Source organism: Syzygium oleosum, unplaced genomic scaffold (assembly GCF_021117445.2).
Source record: "Syzygium oleosum isolate NSW1041296 unplaced genomic scaffold, Sole_v2.1 Sole_v2.29, whole genome shotgun sequence".
Taxonomy (NCBI): Eukaryota; Viridiplantae; Streptophyta; class Magnoliopsida; order Myrtales; family Myrtaceae; genus Syzygium; species Syzygium oleosum.
Window position 1 is genome coordinate 1971136 of NW_026607513.1, and position 18335 is coordinate 1989470.

Genomic DNA, 18335 nt, shown 5'->3' on the forward strand with positions numbered 1-18335 from the left:
CGATTTTTTAGTCCATGGGCCTTATAAATCCAATCTGCCACACTATTCGACTCTCTTGTACAATGGGCCAAAGAAATGCTCTTGAATAGGCCCATGACCCTCCGAGCTTCCACGATAAGAGCATGTGCTTCCCAATCACTTTGATATGAGCTATTAGCCAAGTGAACTAAAGACAGGTAGTCAGATTCAAGTACAATATCTCCTTTCTTCTTTGCTTCGAGGAGAGAGAGAGAGAGCAGCGAGCAAGACTAGGGTTTCAGCTTGAATCGCGGGCGACGCCAGTACCATTCTCGCTACTCCGTCCACCAGAGCTCCTGCCGCATTTCGAACAACAACGGCTACTATGGAATGGACTAGTTCGAGGGGAGCAAAAGGCGTAGTAGTCCTGCCAAGTATTTGGACTCGATCTCATTTACAACCGACAATCCTAGAATCTGAGGTAATGTTATACATTCCTTAATTCGATCTTTGCTTTTTTAGAAGAAAATTGTTTAATTAGAAATGTCGGCAAATGACATGGTACTAGCTTTACGGACAAGAGTCGTCCCACGTATGAAACATGAGAGGCTTCTCGCAAGGACGTCTCGAATCGTGGACACCGGCCCACTCGCTCCCTGAAGCCACATCCTAGTCGTACGACAGAAAAAAAGTCAATGATTTTTTTTTCTAAGAGAATAACACAAATGGTCTTTAAACTTTAACTCGACATGCAATGTGGTCTTTGAATCTTTAATTTGTTCAATGTGATCCCTGAACTTTAACTTAATGTTCAATGTGATCCCTAAACTTTTAATTTGTTCAATGTGGTTTGTCCTTTTGGTGTATGTTTAATGTAATCTCTAAGCTATTTGAAAATGTTCAATGTTGTCCTTCTATTAATTATACATCAGAGAGAACATTAAATATTCTCATATAGTTTAGGGACTATATTGAATATGTACCAAAAGTTCAAGGATAACATTGCACAAATTAAACGTTTAGGGACTATATTGCATATTAGACCAAAATTTAGGGACTATTTGTGTCATTTTCTCATTTTTTTTTAAAAATTCGGAACAGAATTGAGATTGAACCTAAAACCCATGTCTTTTTAGAAAATTCGGCCCTGCATTAATTTCAAAGCTTTTCATTCAACGCGAACATGTCAAAATTCAATTGGGAATGGATCCAAGTTAAATCATGTGGACCTGTTTTTAGTTGGTTTTTATTTCTCACGACTCATTTCAACCTATTCAAAAAAATCGAAGTCGCCCGTTTCAAACCCGATCCATCAGAACAATTTCAAGTACAACAAAACAAGAATATGCTCGGTCCCAAGCCAACATTCACCAAATCAGTAGACAAAGGAGTTAGATAACGCTCTCAAGAAACGGCCTTAATGTTAAATAAGGATCCGAAACGCGAGTAAACTACACTAAGTACAGATTTTGTCAATCTTGGGGTCGATGATCGGACGACCTAACGTTTTGATGACCCAAGAATTTCTATTCTGTTCCCTTGATTCCGATGGTAGATCAGTAGTTCAGCTGCACTTAACATAACCTTATTAAGTGTGACAATGACATTTCAAAAAGATGCGATTATTTAACATAACCTTATGACAAATGCAGCTTGATTTTCTAAACTGCCAAAGATAATGGCACCTGCTCTGCTCTTGTCCTGTTTGGTTCTGCAGACTGCAGAGGATCTTTGCTCTGTGCCCTTTTGAGCCTCTGTTTTGTTTTGGCTGCTAGCAATCTCCATATCTACTCCAAAAAGCCTTTCCTTTTTCCAATCGCCACCCATATTTGAAATTTGAAAATTCTCCAGACTTTTATTTATTCTTCTTTTTAAATTTAAGAAATGGAATGAAATAATGGCCGAACGTACAAGATGGATTCCAGCTGAACCCCATCAGCGAAAAGAAGCCAAAAGCTTGGAATCTGCGTAACAATTATAAGGAAAGTCACTTTTGGCGCTCCTTCTAGGAGTTTTTTATGATGGAAGTTCAACATTTTGAATTCTAATCACTGTGTTTGAGCTATCTTACTAGTTAAATTATCGAGAGATTTGATTTGAAAAAACTAGAGATTTCACATTTGAATCACATTTTGTATAACTTTACTTTGATTAGTATACCATATCAGACCTTTCTGATAAGGTCCGGAGAAGGTCATAAGAGCGGTTGTCCCTCCTCACCTTTTTGCACTTATAAAAAAAAAGACAACCTTTGATTCATAATCCCTTTTATATCTTAGAGTTAGGTTTTTTTTTATGAATGTTATTTTCCGTGCACTTTACTCTCCACATAAATAACTCAAACCTAAAGGCAAGACATAAACAATCTAATTTATGGTGCAAAAAATTGATGTAAATACCATCGACATCTAACCGCGAAACGGGCTTTTCATATTTTTTTGATTTATGGGAAATTATTTTTTTTGTCATCTTACTAGTAAATGACTTCATTTTTCTGTTCTGTGAATAGTCATTGAGTTCAATTTGCAAGTATCCAAAAAATTATGAGAGAAATTAAAAATGTGAAGCAAGAAAACAAAAGAAGAGGGACGACGTCTCTTTCGAAATGCCAGGCTGTAATTCCAAAGCACCTCTGCACAAAGTACGGAAGAAACATGCTCCCCCAAAATGGAATTTAATGTTAGATTTTTTTTTTATCTAATGTCAGGTTTCGTGAATTTTCTGGCTCAATAATTCAATGCATGCCTGTTTTTTTGTCTGATATTTTTTGCTGTCTTTTTTTTTTTGGAGTGATGACAAAATTCATCACATTAGGTAAATTCCCAAGTCTTTAAACTACAACCATTATTGATCAAATAAGACATGGTAAAGATTCATGTTGTGGCCTAACAATCATGCTAATTTGCAAATTCAAGTAAATGTTGAAAATAAGGAGCTAGGGGACAAATCTCTCAAACCTTCCTTAAATCTACCACGAATTTATTCAAACATGTGACAAACAAGTTCATATTATGATCGAGCTGAAAGAAACTCTGATCGGTATATAAAATCGATGTACAAAATTTATGTCATAAATTCAATCGGGCATGTATTTAGCAGTCAACAAAAGTTTAAAGAAAAAGCGTTACGTGTTTTATTTCGCCGTCTCTGCTTAGTAAAAAACAAGAGTTCAATAGATTAATTTTTCATACCAATCTTAGTATCTCTCCTATCGTTCATTAGGATTCGATCAAATGAGAAAGTTCAGGAAACACTCGAGTCATTTTGATGTATTTATAGATTCGGGATTTTGCTAGAAATTCTCTGGTGACACTTGTTAAATAATGAATTAAGATAACTTTATATTTCTCTATGCACTTATGTGTTATATTATATATAATCAAAACATAGAAATAGTCCATGCATAGTATTTTGATAAATACACTTAAGGTGATTGTTATTTTGTTTCGCGAAAAATGCATGATTTGAAAAATATTTTTTTTTGCTTGAATCGCTTGAACTATTTAGGTAATTAAAAATGTTTTCATTATTGACAACAATTATGTGAAAACATTTTCATAACCGATACAAATATTCTGTGTTCATTTACATTTGCAAGCAATACGAGCAACCTATTTTAATGAAATATTTTTCCAAATCATTCGTTCTTTCGTGACATGAAAGCACCCTAATTATTTAAAAGAAACCCGAAAAAAAACAAAGCCTGGTGCCCACTTTGATACACCACATTTTCTTGCTGACTTTTTGCACCAACCATTCTTGAAAGCACATTAGAGAAAAGCTCAACAGGAGTTCCAAAATTCCTTGTCGGTCCAACCCACACGGCTAGAATTGTGTAGCAGGAGCAGGAGGAGGAGTAGGATGCGCCATGATTTCACCTTTCATCTCCACCGTAAAAAGAACGAAATGGCAATTTCTCAGCACCAAAAGCTCATCCCGCTCTAAAGACCCCATTTTTCATCTCTCTCTCCTCTCTCTTCTTTGCTGTCGTCTTTCTCACTGAAACACTCAGAGCAGAGAAGACTCTCTGCTGTGCTGTGCCGTGCCTTTAAACTTTACCATTCGGAGGATAATGCAAGGATCTGCAGCTGATACTGAGCTTGAAGATGGAGCAGTGAAGCTCACCCCTCTCCTCTTCAATGGCAATCTCTGAGCTCGCTCCCCTTCTCTTCTTCACTCTCGTCTTCCTCTCCATTGCCGAACCAGGTACAGCGAGAAGTAACCAAGAAAGAAAGAAGCCCGCTTGAGGTTATTGCTCCATGAGCCAAAAAGTTTCTACAATTCACCACGTTCTTACCTCCCAATTCTTGCAGGGGAGCCGTCAGTATTCGCAGATATCAAGCAAGGCCAGGACGCGGATAAGGAACCGTACGTGGGCGTGAACATAGGCACGGACGTCTCGCATCTCCTCTCTCCAACGAACCTCGTCTCGTTCCTTCAGGTCCAGAAGATCACCCACGTGCGTGTCTACGATGCAGACCCGGACCTCCTCAAGGCGCTGGCCAAGACCAAGATTCGGGTCATCCTTGGTGTGCCCAACAATCAGCTGCTCGCAATTGGGTCGTCGAATGCCACTGCTGCTTCGTGGGTCGGCCGAAACGTCGTTGCTTACTACCCCGAAACGTCGATCATTGGCATTGCGGTCGGTGATGAGGTCTTGACCACAGTGCCCTCTTCAGCTCCTCTGCTTGTGCCGGCAATTGAGTCTCTCTACAGTGCTTTGGTAGCTGCGAATCTCCATACCCAGATCAAGGTTTCAACGCCACACGCGGCGTCGGTCATTCTTGATTCATTCCCGCCGAGCCAGGCCTTTTTTAACCAGAGCATGGTCTCTGTAATGCTTCCCCTGTTGCAGTTCTTGTCGAGAACTGGGTCACCTCTGATGATGAATTTGTACCCTTACTACGTGTTTATGCAGAACAAGGGTGTGGTTCCTCTTGATAATGCGCTCTTCAAGCCCTTGACACCATCCAAAGAGATGGTGGATCCGAACACTCTGCTTCACTACACTAATGTGCTCGATGCCATGATCGATGCCGCATACGTTTCAATGAAGAACTTGAATGTCACTGATGTCGTGGTGCTCGTATCCGAAACCGGGTGGCCTTCGAAGGGGGACTCGAAGGAGCCTTATGCCACTGTCGACAACGCGGATACGTATAATTCCAATTTGATTAAGCATGTTCTCGATAAGAGTGGAACTCCTTTGCACCCAGAACTTACTTCTAGTGTGTATATATACGAATTGTTCGATGAGGACTTGAGGTCTCCACCGATATCGGAGGCGAACTGGGGTCTGTTTTATGGGAATTCCACGGCAGTGTACTTGCTTCACGTGTCTGGAAGTGGGGGATTTTTGGCAAATGATACTACTAATCAGACATACTGCATTGCCACGGACAATGTCGATTCGAAAACTCTACAAGCTGCGTTAGATTGGGCATGTGGTCCGGGGCAGGCTAATTGCTCAGAAATACAGCCCGGTGAGGATTGTTATCAGCCCAACAATGTGAAGAATCACGCCTCTTACGCATTTGATAGTTACTATCAGAAGGAAGGGAAGGCTGCTGGTTCTTGTGACTTCAAAGGTGTGGCCATGATCACCACCACAGACCCAAGTAAGTATGATCGAACACTTAAAAGCATTAAAGAAGTAGATTCTGCATTGATTTACGAGTTTAGACAGTAAAAAGACTCTGAAAAGCTACTGGTATGCATTTCGGTGTGCTGTAGATTAGGGTAAGTTGATCGTAAGCATTGTGCTCTGCACAAGCATGGAAATGTGGGATTCAAAGAGAAGGGAAAAAAAATAGTAAACTAACAAATGAAATTGATTTTTCTTTTGGCCTAGAAATAAAGGTGTAATGATTTGACATGTGAAGAATTAACTGTCCACGTGACCATGCCTCATTTGGCTGAGTTCAGGATGGAATTAAGGAGGGAAGAATTGCAGAGTCAGTTTAAAACGACCCAAATGATAAGTAGGTGATACTTCCCCAAACTTACGCTACTAACGTGGAAGCAATTGAAAAGGTGTTACCTTCCTTTTCTCATTGGATTCCCAATGGCTTCCATGGGTTGTTGGATTCTGATCGTACAGTAAAGTGACAGATATGCACATGGCATCCTGTGGTTGGGGATGTGAAAGTTAAAAAGAAGAGTTGGAATAATTCTTATGATTGATGTATTGCACTGTAGTTTTTTAAAAGCATTGGGACACTAGTTGCTGTTTGATATTCTTTAAGCCAGGGAAGTTTTCAAGATATCCATCAACTGTGACTAAGATTTTGCTTGTAGATCCGGTAAAAGAAAAGGAGGGAGATTTGGTCTTTGTTTGGTTGCTTGATGATTTTGAGTTTCAGGAGACTTAGGCTATAGGCCAAATGGGGTCCATACTTGTGTTTTTTTCTTGTGGTTGATTCACTATATAATACCATTGTGTGCATGTATGTACTCTCTGACATTTGTCCGCTATTTTCTTTTGGGGAAACGTCTGCAGGTCACGGGACTTGTATTTTTCCTGGAAGGTGAGAAAGAATCCAGCTGCTTTTCACCGGTTCTTCTTGTTCCTTAGCTTGTACTCTATTGCCTGGTTGTGGTCTTGCTTATTTTTAAAATGTCGAAATGATTCTTGAATTCTGAGTGAAGTGAAATTTCAAATTATTTTGCAGCAAGAAGGTGAGTAACAAGACAAGGCAGGTTGTGAACTCTACAGTCTCAAGTGGTGCAGCTGAGAGCTCAAGATTTTTCGTCTTCAGCAGCAACAGAAGAAGAGCGATTGACAAGGCTTTAGGATCTGTCTTCTCTGTACTTTTCTCATTCTTGTTAGCAATTGCTCTCTGGACGCCAAGCTGAAGTTATTCTGTTTTTTTTTGGTAAAGTGCTGAAGTTATTCTGTTCATAAACAGTAAAACAAATAACAGCTCCTTACGACTGTATTAGTATAATGTTTCTTGGTTAATCATTAATTTTTTGGTGTAATTAGCACCTTAAATGGAGTGCCTTTTTCCTTAAGCAGTCAACATCAGAAAAATTCCTTGTGCTTCTCACCCAAAGCAAAAAGGGTTTTGAGTGTGTATCATTCTTTCCGATCAACCTTTCCCTAAAGTAAAATGTTAGAATATTGATTTGATTTTAAAGCTATTGTTTCTTAGGCGATTGTTGATTCATACTGTTGATGGTTTTTTCTGGGGCCACTGGGAGATTGGACATTTAAAGATGGGTTCTTTCAATCATCTTCTGCTCTGACTTTAGGCTGGTGTGTGGCCCCTCAATGTGTGCAATCGACATTGCTGATCAGATGCTTGGGGATTTCTCTTTTAACCATGATAGAGCAATGCAGAAAACACATGTTTTTCCCTAAAAAACTAGAGCAATGTACGTGTTCAAGGGCATTTGCTGAATATACTTATCAAGAAATGTTTTCATTTTCAAAATACCAGTTACACCCAACAACATAATACCAATGTGGGTACTTAGAATCTGTAGTTTTTATATCCATATGCTCAACAAGTGCCCTGGCTTACAAAATTCATTCTTTTGTGGTGTTCAAGCCTCCAGTTACTATTGACGCCTCATTATCAATCCAATGCCGAATAAGTCGGGCATCTTGAAGAGCTCATACCATATCCGGAATGACTGTTCATAGGCTAAGCTTTCACCAGCAAGTTTCCAAGTTTGAGATTTTTCAGCTTGAAAGCCAACCGGTCCGATTCATCGAGAATAGGCCAAGACTGATTTGGTTTGTGCTTAGCCTATATTTTCGACAAAAATAGAACATACATAGATTTCTTTTCTAAAGATCCTGCTTATCCATCCTGCTCATGCAACCACCGGTACAATTATTGATGCCAGCATCGTCTAGGGGCTCGTACGTGCAAGTTGAAAAGCTTATGCAGAGCTTGCTCCAGTATACTGCCATCCTTAGGCAATCGAGTCCATCTTTTACCGCAAGATCCACTGTTTTAGCAATGCTTTTGATCAATTTTCAAGTTCAGTATAACAGATTGTCATTCTCGACCTTTTTTCAATCGTTTCTATCACGCTTTTGTTGATGAAGCTTTTGATAAGGGCACATACTAGCCTTAGTATCTCGCAGGTCCATCTACTCAATGTCTATAAAATAACTGAAACATGCATAATGCAAGTCTAAGAAGCTTTCCATAGCATTTTGTCAGTACAACGAAGAAAAAAAAAACCAACAAAACACACATGACCTAAAGGGAGATCTCTCTGTTGCTATGTCCTATAGAAGGAACAGGTGAATTTCAGTAACCACAACCATGACAGAAGCAACAACCGAGTACATATGATTCCTCCATCAAGCTCGGATAAATGGTCGAAATGGTTTTTCTAAGCCACAAGTCAAAGGTTCCTGTCCTAATGTAGAGGCTAACCCGGCATGTTAGGAAGAGAAATAATCTCTATCACTTGAAAATGAGGGCATCCCGTCCAGGTCCAACACCGATATAATGTATAGGTACACCAACAAGCTCTTCAACCCTTTCCACGTACTGCCGTGCACCCTTTGGAAGGTCAGAGTAGTTTCTGATAGAAGAAATGTCACACTTCCAACCAGGTAAAACCTCATATTCCACCTGAACACACGAAACAAGTATATCAAGCAAACATCCATTAAAGTATACCAAACAGACAGTTAAGTCTTTCCCCATGTCCCAAAAGATATACTAAAAGCCTAAACTACATTGGACCCTCTTACAACCTTATCAGGCATATTCTTTACTTCAGCTAGCACAAGAGAAGTACAACATAACAAACTTAAGTAGACAGGAGAAATGCTTGCCTTCAATTGCCCAAGGAGATCCAGATCCGCTGGAAATGATTTGATTGGTGTGCCATCAGCTAACTTATAAGCCACCCCCAAATGGATCTCAGGAAGATAAGAGAGAACATCAAGCTTGGTGAGATTTAGAGAAGAAAAGCCGTTAATGTGGCAGCAGTATTTCAGTGCTACTATATCAAGCCATCCGCAACGACGAGGACGGCCAGTAGTCGTCCCGAACTCATGCCCAGCAGATCTAAGCATATCACCCCCATTCCCCCATAGTTCTGTTGGAAAAGGACCTGAACCGACCCTTGAAGTGTAGGCTTTAACCTGTAAAAGAAAGTGTAAAGATTAAATTGCTATACCCTTTCAACTTAATTGACATGATCTCATTCAAAGAGTTATTTTATGCATTAACTCACGGCAAAGGTCAAGACAAACTCTTAAGAAAACCAGGCCTAATTCCCTAAAAAACTCTAAACTTTAGGTCAAGTCCCAAATCTGCCCCGAACATTTTTTTGTCTAAAAAAAAACCCCAAACTTTAGGTCAAGTCCCAAATTTGCCCCGAACTTTTTTTTGTCTTAGAAAAAACTCCAAACTTTAAGTCCAGTCCCAAATCTACCCCGAATTTTGTTTTGTGTAAAAAAATCACCAAAATTCAACTTATTTTCAAAAATATACTCCCATGATCCGGTCCCAACTTGACGTGGCACTTCCACATCGATAACAAATCCACATCAACAAAGTAATGGGGTTTTTTTTAGACAAAAAAAGTTCGGAGCAAATTTGGACTGAACCTAAAGGTTAGGTTTTTTTTAAATTAAAAAAAGTTTTTTGGGGTGGATTTGTTATCATCCCTAACTTTCATATCCTAGAATGGTTTTATTTTGGAGAATTTTAACAATTTTTATTTGGTTTGATTTGTTATCGAAATGGAAATGCGATGTCAGTCTGTACCTATCGCCCCATTACTTTGCTGATGAGGATTTGTTATCGACGTGGAAGTGCCACGTCAAGTTGGGACTAGATCACGGAGGTATATTTTTTAAAATAAATTGAAATTTGCTGATTTTTTTTACATAAAACAAAATTCGGGGCAGATTTGGGACTGAACTTAAAGTTTAGGGTTTTTTCTGAGACAAAAAAAAGTTCGGGGCAGATTTGGGACTGGACCTAAAGTTTGGGGTTTTTTCTGAGACAAAAAAAAGTTCGGGGCAAATTTGTGACTTGACCTAAAGTTTGGGGTTTTTTAGGGAATTCACCCTAGGAAACCATAGAAGAAAGTTGTTTGACGACTGTCGATTTTTCTTTTGCTGACAAAGTTGCATGCACTTCCACCACCTAGTAATCCCTAAAATCAGTGAGCATTTACCCTTGGAAAGATAAGAACAATTGGAAACACATGATCTTAATGGACTTAACATCCATTGCCTCTAAATAAGAGGCAGAAGCAATAGTACACTGCTTAGCAGAGAATGCGCATATAAAGCAAATTGCCAGAAATACAAATCGATACTCACAACTCCAATAAGATCGCCCAGGATTCTTGGTGCAATGCCAAGACCAGTGCAGATTCCACCAGCCGACGGGCTAGACGATGTTACAAATGGATAAGTTCCAAAGTCAATATCCAACATGGTAGCTTGACCACCTTCAACTAATATCTTTTTCTTCTGTAATATTGACTCATTCACGACATGCACGGTATCAGCTACGAAAGGCTCTAACCTTTCGGCAAATCTCTTGTATCTTTCTACTTCTTCCTCAAGCATGCCAGGGCCATATTTAAAACCTGGGAATCTTGAGGCTGCATCTGATAATAAAAGATCGAGCTTTTCAGGAAAAGTGTCCATGTGCCTCAAATCACCCACTCTCATTCCATTTCGAATAACTTTGCTGGAGTAACATGGTCCAATTCCTCTTTTGGTCGTTCCAATAAAAGAATTAGCAAGCTCAGCTTCCCTAAGACCATCCACCTCTTGATGGAAATCAAATAACAAATGAGCGCGATCAGACACCAAAATCCTTCCCTTGCAAGAGACTCCACTGGCCTCTAATCCATCAATTTCTTCAAACAAGCGAGGCAGATGAACTACGACACCATTCCCAATAACGCATAGACTGTCCTCATAAACAATACCTGATGGAACGAGGTGAAGAGCGAACTTCTTTCCCTCTGCATTATAGATCGTATGCCCAGCATTAGCCCCACCCTGGTGTCAAAAAATCTTCAAGGATCAAATAAGAAGCAATTACACTCAAGAAGTTAATCACCAATTTAATTGTTTCCAAACAAGATAGCATATCCGCTCCTATAATTAGACTAAATGAGCAATTTAAGTCGTATACACAAGATCACGCGATATCCAACACTTGACTATTAGTTATTGCCGAGAGAAATCAAAACAAAAAAAAGTGTTCACATACCTTCTGCCTCTAACAATTGATGAAATTTCTTTCAATAATCTAAGGATAGCATATTATGAAATTCACTCTTTCCTAGGATTTAACAAAAAAGATTATTACTTTCGGGGGTTGGGAGAGAAAAAAAAGACCATCACAAGAAATAACTCAGAATTCTGAAATTTCATACTAAAGCACAAAAGCCTAGCATCATTTGCAATCTGCAACCTTCTTGACATTAACTCCTCCAAATCGGCGCTCTCCTAGATCTCATATAGAGGATTAATAAGAGCTTTGCATCTACACATTTTAATTAGCCTCATAGATTCAGCCAACCCAAGCATCTGATCATTGCCATGCCAAAAATCAATATTAAGAAAGCTCCCAACTCCACACACCCATAGCAGCACACGAGGATGATGTTTCAGGTTAGCTAAACGATTCCTTTCGCCCTACTATCACCCTCTGCTTTGGCATCACGATTGCAGGTTCAACCAAAATAAGTCATCGACCTCAGAGACACAATGGAAATTTTTCCTACTCCAATGAAAGGTAAATATCTTTAAGAATTGAAATTCCAACTTCTCTCGCGCAAAAAACTGACCAAATGGTCACTCTATGTACCGTAATGGAGCTCATCTACAGCTAAGGTTCCTTTCCCCCTACTCAGCGAATGCTCGGCTAAAACATGCACCAGTCCAGCAGTTATCTTGACAGAAATGACAACATCAGATGTCCACGAACCGCGCTAAGCAAACATAAGAGAAACAAGAAGGGGAAAACAAACTGAAATGCCAACTTCAGAACGTGCATACACTACTTATGACCATTCAAGTCACTTCAGACGCCGCACGCTCAAACACAACACACCGATCATCGCCAAAATGCGAACGGAACATGTCACACAAAGATCCTTCGACGAGAACCGACCCAAACCTATGCTCGGTGATGTTTAGGCCATAGTCACGCTTCAAATGATTACCTGGCAACGAGCAACGACGTCGAAATGCTAAAAGCCAAGACGTCGACGAGCTTCCCTTTGCCTTCGTCGCCCCACTGGCTGCCCAACACCCCCGAGACCTGGCTCAGCCCCTCGATCCGGCCGGGCGCATCGATCTTCGCCGGCCCGGGGGGGGGGCGAGGGTGGCGGCGGCCGCCGCCGCCGGCGAGGAGGAGGAGGCGGAGGGCGGCCTGACAGAGCAGACGACGGAGGCGGCGCCGCCGCCGCCGCGGCCGGAGAGGAGGAGGAGCTGGTGGTGGCGAGGGCGGAGAGCGGCGTGGGAAGGCGTGGAGATGAAGCTGGAGCGGTTCATGGTGGGTCGGTCGGCAGTGGGGAGAAGCAGAACTGGGGGAGCTGCGAAGGAGCCGTGCAAGTGCTGTCCGTCTCGCGCACGAGGGTTTTGGTAAGAACGAAAATGAAGGGGAGAGAGAGAGAGGGGCATAAAAAAAACAGTGCAATTTTAAATTAAATAATTAGTTTGGATCAGGGGTGTGCGAAGAAACCGGAAGTCTCGGTACCGGTCCAGTTCCCGGTTCTACGCCTTGAACCGCCCACCCGCCCATCCGGATCGGATATATAATTTTTAAGAAAAATTTCAACAAAAAAAAAAAAGAAAATATTTTTAGAAAAATGAAAAGCATAAAATCCCTAATTTGAAGGTCGACTCTCAACTCCCATTGACTCGCGGTCACGCCTATATCCGTTCATCGCCTCCTTCTCTCACTCTCGGTCACCTCCATTTGCTTGAAACTTGGTGGGATTGGTTCCAATTTCTCGAAACTGGCCGGACCATACTCGCCCCTAGTTTGGATTATCTAAATTAAGTTATTTATTTAATTAATACATTTGGATGCATTTATGTCATTATCCATGATATGTGGGAGTGCATATTCTTACTAGTGCAAGGGTTGGTAAGGTTAGACTAAGCATGCAATTTACGTATTTTGTTTTTTTTTCTTTTATGAATTATTGATTGATACTCGTGTCATTTCAGTTTCGATAACTTCGTAGATGAACACGAGTGAGGCAAAACGTGGGACACAAAATAGCCCATATATGATATCATATGTTTAATCGGTGTGGAAGATATGAATCGGTTGATTTGGTACACAAGACTCATATGACAAATGAACATAAAAATTTAAGATGTTTTGGTGCTGTCGCAATTGGCACGGATTGGTAATATAGTGGTCTTTAATGCATTTACACGAAAAAATAAGTACCAATCGACTATGCTTAACACGAGCTGATAGATTGACATTGCAATGTCGGTTTTCGAAAGAGCAATCGTAAGAACTAATTTAGGGCGCGTTTGATAATTTGCTAAATAGTAACTATTTTCTTCTTTTGCTTTTCTTAATTAAAGCTTACAAAACATAATCAAGAAGCAAAAAGAGTAGCTTATTGATTATGGGAACAAGAATTAGAAATGAAAAGAAATTTTTTTTTCTTCTTCTTCATTCTTGGCTTGCCCGCACGACCACCAAAGAACCTGGCCACAAGCCGGGCCGGCGAGGGCGTCGCGACCCTCGCTAGCAAGGGCGAGGGCTAGACCCTCGCCCGGACCGGGCGTGAGACAATTTTGGCCCCAACTTTTTGGCGTAAGCCCTTTAACTTAAATCCAATCTGGCCTGGATTGCTTACCTGTGCTTGCTTTTCTTAGTAAATCCGGGCTGCTGATTGGTTAAAGCGCCCTCGTCCTAGTCGCGAACCGCCCTTTGAAGAATCGGTAGGGCGGCGGCAAGTCATAGCCCTCGTCGGATCTCAGTGAGGTTTGCGACGCCCCGTCGTCGACGGCATGTGGTCGACGATTCGCCATGGCCAAGCACAGGGAACCCAAATAAAAAAAAAAAGAAAGAAATATAAAAAATTCAAAATATTATTAATAAAAAGAAATTTTGTGCAATTATCAAATGCATTTCTGTTTTTTTTCTATTCTAAGAATAGAAACAAAACAGTTCATAGCAACATCACTCTTTTTGTACGTTCAGACCACATTTCCAGATAATTTTTTTGCTTGATAAACACAAAATTCTTTTTCGTTCCAAATAATATTAGGAACACTGAAATTGATTTATAAAACCCTTTTAATAAGTAAAAGTAACATAAAACTGCATCATATTTTTTTTGTCAAAAAACTACATCATATTCAAACACCCAATTTACACACGCTTTCAATTTAAATAATTCATCACTCGACTCTATAAATTATATATATTTTTAATTCATAAATTGATTTTTTTGAGCAATTATAACTTTTATCCAAGCCTTCAGGCTCGCACGGATAATAAAAAGAACCCCCGAAGCGGGAAACACGTTTTTTTTAAAATGTCATTTTATATCACCTCCAAATCGCTCTGCATCGCTCGCCCCAAAATCGCCATAAACCCTAGAAAAACCCCCAATTCTCGCTCCCGCAATCTCGATCCGACAGCGACGATGTCGTGGTCCTGCAAGAAATGCACCTTCCTCAACCCTCCCTCGCAGAAACCCACTTGCCAGATTTGCTTATCGCCATCTTCTCCGCCCCCGTCGGCATCGTCGTCGTCGTCGTCGGCCCCGAAGTGGTCGTGCAAAGCTTGCACCTTTCTGAACTCTTACAAGAGCGCGAGCTGCGATGTCTGCGGCACGAGGGCCTCGCTGTCGACGATGTCGGGATTCGAGGACCTGAGGGACACGAGCGACGGCGGCCTGGACTCTTCGGTGGGGTCTGTGTTCTTCCCGTTGCAGCGGTGCAAGAGGAAGAGGGGCGATCAGGTTGCTGGTGTTGGGGAGGATTGTGTGGAAGTGGGTAGGATCGGTGGAGCTGAGGACGGGAGTGAAGAAGTCGATGCGAAAGGTGGGATGGTTTGCGCTGCGCTTTTGTGTGGGTTTGTTGTGTGGTCTGTCCATTTTAGTTGGCATTTCGTGTGCTAATTGCATGGGAATTTTAAAGGATGATTTTTTTTTTCTCGGGTTTGATTTGTTTATGCGTGTTTCCACTTTGAGGTTTGAATTTTTGAACTAACTCGGACTATTTTTTGGGGTTCACAGTCGCATGAGACTTCAGGACAGCATGGAGTGGAAAAGAAAACACTCAATATGGAGTTGTTTGCTTGTCTGCTTTTGTATGGTCCAACGTTCCTCGGTTTTGATGCCTGATCAGTCTGTTCAGATAGCAATTATTGTTAGATTTCTTTTGTTTGATGGATAGTTCGCTTATCTACATTGCTCGTCGTCGCCCACATTAACAGTCATAAGATGTGATTTACTGATGATAATTGAATTGATGGAGCTGGGTACTTGTTGGATGAATTGTGCTTGCTTTTTCTTTTTCTTTTCTTGGATTGTTGCGGGTATGGTGTATCACTCATTCACATAAATATGTTGGTTGTCCAGACAAATTTTTCTTATATTATCGTCCTCAACCCTGGAAAACCTCGCTTTTGTTTGGGAGTCGTTTACGGTAAGTTTAATGTACTGCAGAGGATGGCATGTCATGCCCAGCTTCGAATTCATGGAAAATACTTAGTTATAATGTTTGGTTTCGGGAGGATCTGGAAATGCACAAGAGGATGAAAGCAATTGGCGAGCTTGTTCAAATGCACTCTCCACATGTCATTTGTTTCCAGGTCCCCATTTGTGAATGTATTCCCTCTGTATTTATGCCGCTTCTTGTTCGTTCCTTTTATATCACAAATGACTGCTTTAACCTGTAGGAGGTTACTCCAAACATATATGACATTTTTCGGCTGTCAAGTTGGTGGAAGTTATATCATTGCTCTGTTTCGAGTGATGCAGCGAATCTAAGACCCTACTTCTGCATGCTGGTAAGAGCAAGATATCCTGTTTTATCTTAGACCCTATTCTGCTTCAATTAGCTTTTTTTTTTATATCCTATCTTAGTTCATAGTGTGGTTGTTTGACATGACCTCCACAAGCTCTTGATCCAGATCACAACTTAACTTGGCACTTCATTCTTGGCTTCTGGATGTAAACACTCACAAAAAAATTATTGTGCAGTTAAGCAAACTGCCTGTGAGATCTTTCATCTGCAAACCTTTTGGGAACTCGGTGATGGGGAGAGAACTTTGTATAGTCAAGGTTGAAGTTGAAGGGAAGAAGCCGCTAACCATTGCCACAAGTCATCTTGAGAGTCCCTGCCCAGCTCCTCCAAAATGGGATCAAATGTACAGCAAGGAACGAGTAGATCAGGCAAAAGAAGCCATGGATCATCTCGGCAAGCATCCAAATGTGATTTTAGGTGGTGATATGAACTGGGATGACAAATTGGATGGCCGTTTTCCATTACGTGATGAATGGGTCGATGCTTGGGAGGAGTTAAGACCTAGTGAAAACGGATGGACATACGATACAAAGTCCAACTCTATGTTGTCTGCTAACCGCACATTGCAGAAGCGTCTGGATCGGTTTCTTTGTAATCTTCACGATTTCAAGATAACAAGCATCGACATGATTGGGAGGGAGGCAATTCCTGGTCTGACTTACTGCAAGGAGAAAAAGGTTAGGAAAGAGGTAAAAAATTTGGCGCTTCCAGTTCTGCCGAGTGATCATTTTGGTTTGCTTATAACCATTGGCAGCAAGTAATGTCCCAAGTGCTGAAGTTGTTGAATTGATGCTTATGTCCAAAAGTATCATTTTGTGCTTCTCGTGCATCTATCTGTAAATGAAATCCCGTAAACAAAATATGACTGAAAATCCTGCAGTGAACCATGATTCTCATTTTGCAAATGCCATGGCTGGCCATTTTGAAGGGTATTGTTGAATATTTTGCTGTGGAACACTACTTGATCTAAGGAAACTGTAACCACTTATGATAAAGCGGTAACAATGTTGATCTCATATCTCTGTTTTTTTCCCCGAGATGTGACTATTGATCATTTCAGACGGTAGTTGCCGAACAAAACTAGCAGTCTTGTAATTTCTACTTTCTGCTCTTTTCATAGAAATTTGTCTGCATATTCTTGTCAGATGGTGGGGAAGATCATATTAACTGTGTACTTGCTTCAAGAAAAATTTCCCTAAATAAAAAAGGACCAACAGCTTATGTTTTAGTCAAATCCCAAGAGAAATTGAGGGTTGATAGATGAGCGATAACCAAGTCTTGTACAATACTCTGTACCTGCGAAGCAGCCAAATGTGCTTCTGAAAATGAAATAATGAAACAGGAAAAATGCAATTAATTATTTGCTAATGGCGGGAATCTACTTTTATACTTTTATCAGAGAATTTTCATGCTTTTCTTTGCCTAGCAAAATATTCTTCATCTCTTCTCCGCAATAGCTCGTCATCCATAGTGATTGAGATGTCAGTAGCAAGTTCCATAGCTGCTTAAACTCGCTCTAATCAGTTGCTGGCGCTTCAAGGCGTATATAGTCATAGAGGATTCCGCATAGCGCATCGCCTCCTCTGGCTTGCGTGAGATACATTGAATTGTCTCCCTTTAGCAACAATGACGAAGAAATGTCAAAGTTGAAAAGACGGTATAATCCATGGATACCATGTCTGCATACTGTGTTATCTGTTCCCAAATTCATCACTTGGAACACTAAACGTTCTTGATCCATGGAGTTTATATGAACCTGAAACATGGTTATTGAAATAGTTGGTTGTTTTTGAGCCGATATGAGTTCTCTGTGACCCAACTGCGTAATACCATTTAGTTTCTACGTGATTACCTGAAGATCGGAGCGAGTAGCTGATGCAATCGCCAACCTGAGCTTGTAGGTTCCTCCTGTCACTGAGTTCAGATTGAACTTGATAGTCCATGTTGTGAGAAGATACTTATCTGGTCCTCTCCTGGACAACATTGATTTATGGCATGCAAGCTGCGTTCAGTTGCTGAACTCAAGTTGCTAGATAACGGTAACGGAATGCATATGGTGAAGTATCGGGCTAAATTGTGGGTATTTCCTTTATTTGCCCCCAGTGTTGCACATAAGTTAGGAAAGACTTACCTGTCAACATGGGCAAAAAACCAGTCTTTCTTTGGATCATTGACCCCTATCGTGAATACTTGATCGGATTCCGGGTGTATGTCGGTATACCTGTCCCACAAGCCGTACTGTCTGAACCTGCATTTCGGTATAGCCAAGAGTCCATATGAGCAAGTTTTAGGAAGCCAATACCTGAGAGAAGTTAGAACACGAAACCAATTTGAGGAAACGAACTGGAGCATCGTGTACGAG

At 40.8% G+C, this 18335-nt stretch overlaps 3 protein-coding genes and 1 pseudogene across 5 annotated transcripts; 2 read left to right on the plus strand and 2 right to left on the minus strand.

The window, feature by feature from the left end:
• The first annotated feature begins 3780 nt into the window (after window positions 1-3780).
• Window positions 3781-7097, plus strand: LOC115677825 (glucan endo-1,3-beta-glucosidase 1-like). 2 transcript variants are annotated; one of them, XM_056303809.1, is made up of 5 exons: window positions 3782-4164; window positions 4272-5576; window positions 6458-6485; window positions 6630-6808; window positions 6841-7097. In XM_056303809.1, the coding sequence occupies exons 1-5, from the start codon at window positions 4098-4100 to the stop codon at window positions 6843-6845; spliced, it is 1584 nt and encodes a 527-aa protein (XP_056159784.1). In that variant the 5' UTR covers window positions 3782-4097; the 3' UTR covers window positions 6846-7097. The 2 variants fall into 2 exon arrangements, with proteins under 2 accessions (XP_030456898.1, XP_056159784.1); XM_030601038.2 differs by lacking the exons at window positions 6458-6485; window positions 6841-7097 and having other exon boundaries at window positions 3781-4164; window positions 6630-6773.
• A 999-nt stretch (window positions 7098-8096) lies between these two features.
• LOC115677803 (adenylosuccinate synthetase 2, chloroplastic-like) lies at window positions 8097-12578 on the minus strand (annotated as a pseudogene).
• Window positions 12579-14460: 1882 nt separating this feature from the next.
• LOC115677827 (uncharacterized) lies at window positions 14461-16913 on the plus strand. The gene is made up of 4 exons (XM_030601039.2): window positions 14461-14986; window positions 15613-15758; window positions 15846-15956; window positions 16150-16913. The coding sequence occupies exons 1-4, from the start codon at window positions 14476-14478 to the stop codon at window positions 16732-16734; spliced, it is 1353 nt and encodes a 450-aa protein (XP_030456899.2). The 5' UTR covers window positions 14461-14475; the 3' UTR covers window positions 16735-16913.
• Window positions 16914-17230: 317 nt separating this feature from the next.
• Window positions 17231-18324, minus strand: LOC130135184 (uncharacterized). Of its 2 annotated transcripts, XR_008814663.1 has the most exons (3): window positions 18105-18324; window positions 17826-17946; window positions 17231-17729 (listed from the first exon to the last, which is right to left on the minus strand). XR_008814663.1 is itself a non-coding variant. In XM_056303715.1 (2 exons), exons 1-2 carry the CDS (start codon window positions 17955-17957, stop codon window positions 17490-17492), a joined length of 372 nt encoding a protein of 123 aa, XP_056159690.1. In that variant the 5' UTR covers window positions 17958-17998; the 3' UTR covers window positions 17231-17489. The 2 variants fall into 2 exon arrangements, 1 of the variants encoding a protein (XP_056159690.1); XM_056303715.1 differs by lacking the exon at window positions 18105-18324 and having other exon boundaries at window positions 17826-17998.
• Between the last annotated feature and the right edge of the window lie 11 nt (window positions 18325-18335).

What these genes read in the sequence shown, in the direction of transcription:
- LOC130135184 (XM_056303715.1), bottom strand. Translation starts at nt 17,957, where the DNA reads ATGTTGTCCAGGAGAGGACCAGATAAGTATCTTCTCACAACATGGACT. An exon ending in CTACTCGCTCCGATCTTCAG is followed by an intron (nt 17,730 to 17,825) that starts GTAATCACGTAG and finishes ACCATGTTTCAG; the next exon opens with GTTCATATAAACTCCATGGA.
- LOC115677827 (XM_030601039.2), top strand. Translation starts at nt 14,476, where the DNA reads ATGTCATTTTATATCACCTCCAAATCGCTCTGCATCGCTCGCCCCAAA. An exon ending in TGAAGAAGTCGATGCGAAAG is followed by an intron (nt 14,987 to 15,612) that starts GTGGGATGGTTT and finishes AATGTACTGCAG; the next exon opens with AGGATGGCATGTCATGCCCA. An exon ending in GACCCTACTTCTGCATGCTG is followed by an intron (nt 15,957 to 16,149) that starts GTAAGAGCAAGA and finishes ATTATTGTGCAG; the next exon opens with TTAAGCAAACTGCCTGTGAG.
- LOC115677825 (XM_056303809.1), top strand. Translation starts at nt 4,098, where the DNA reads ATGGCAATCTCTGAGCTCGCTCCCCTTCTCTTCTTCACTCTCGTCTTC. An exon ending in CCTCTCCATTGCCGAACCAG is followed by an intron (nt 4,165 to 4,271) that starts GTACAGCGAGAA and finishes CAATTCTTGCAG; the next exon opens with GGGAGCCGTCAGTATTCGCA. An exon ending in ACTTGTATTTTTCCTGGAAG is followed by an intron (nt 6,486 to 6,629) that starts GTGAGAAAGAAT and finishes ATTATTTTGCAG; the next exon opens with CAAGAAGGTGAGTAACAAGA.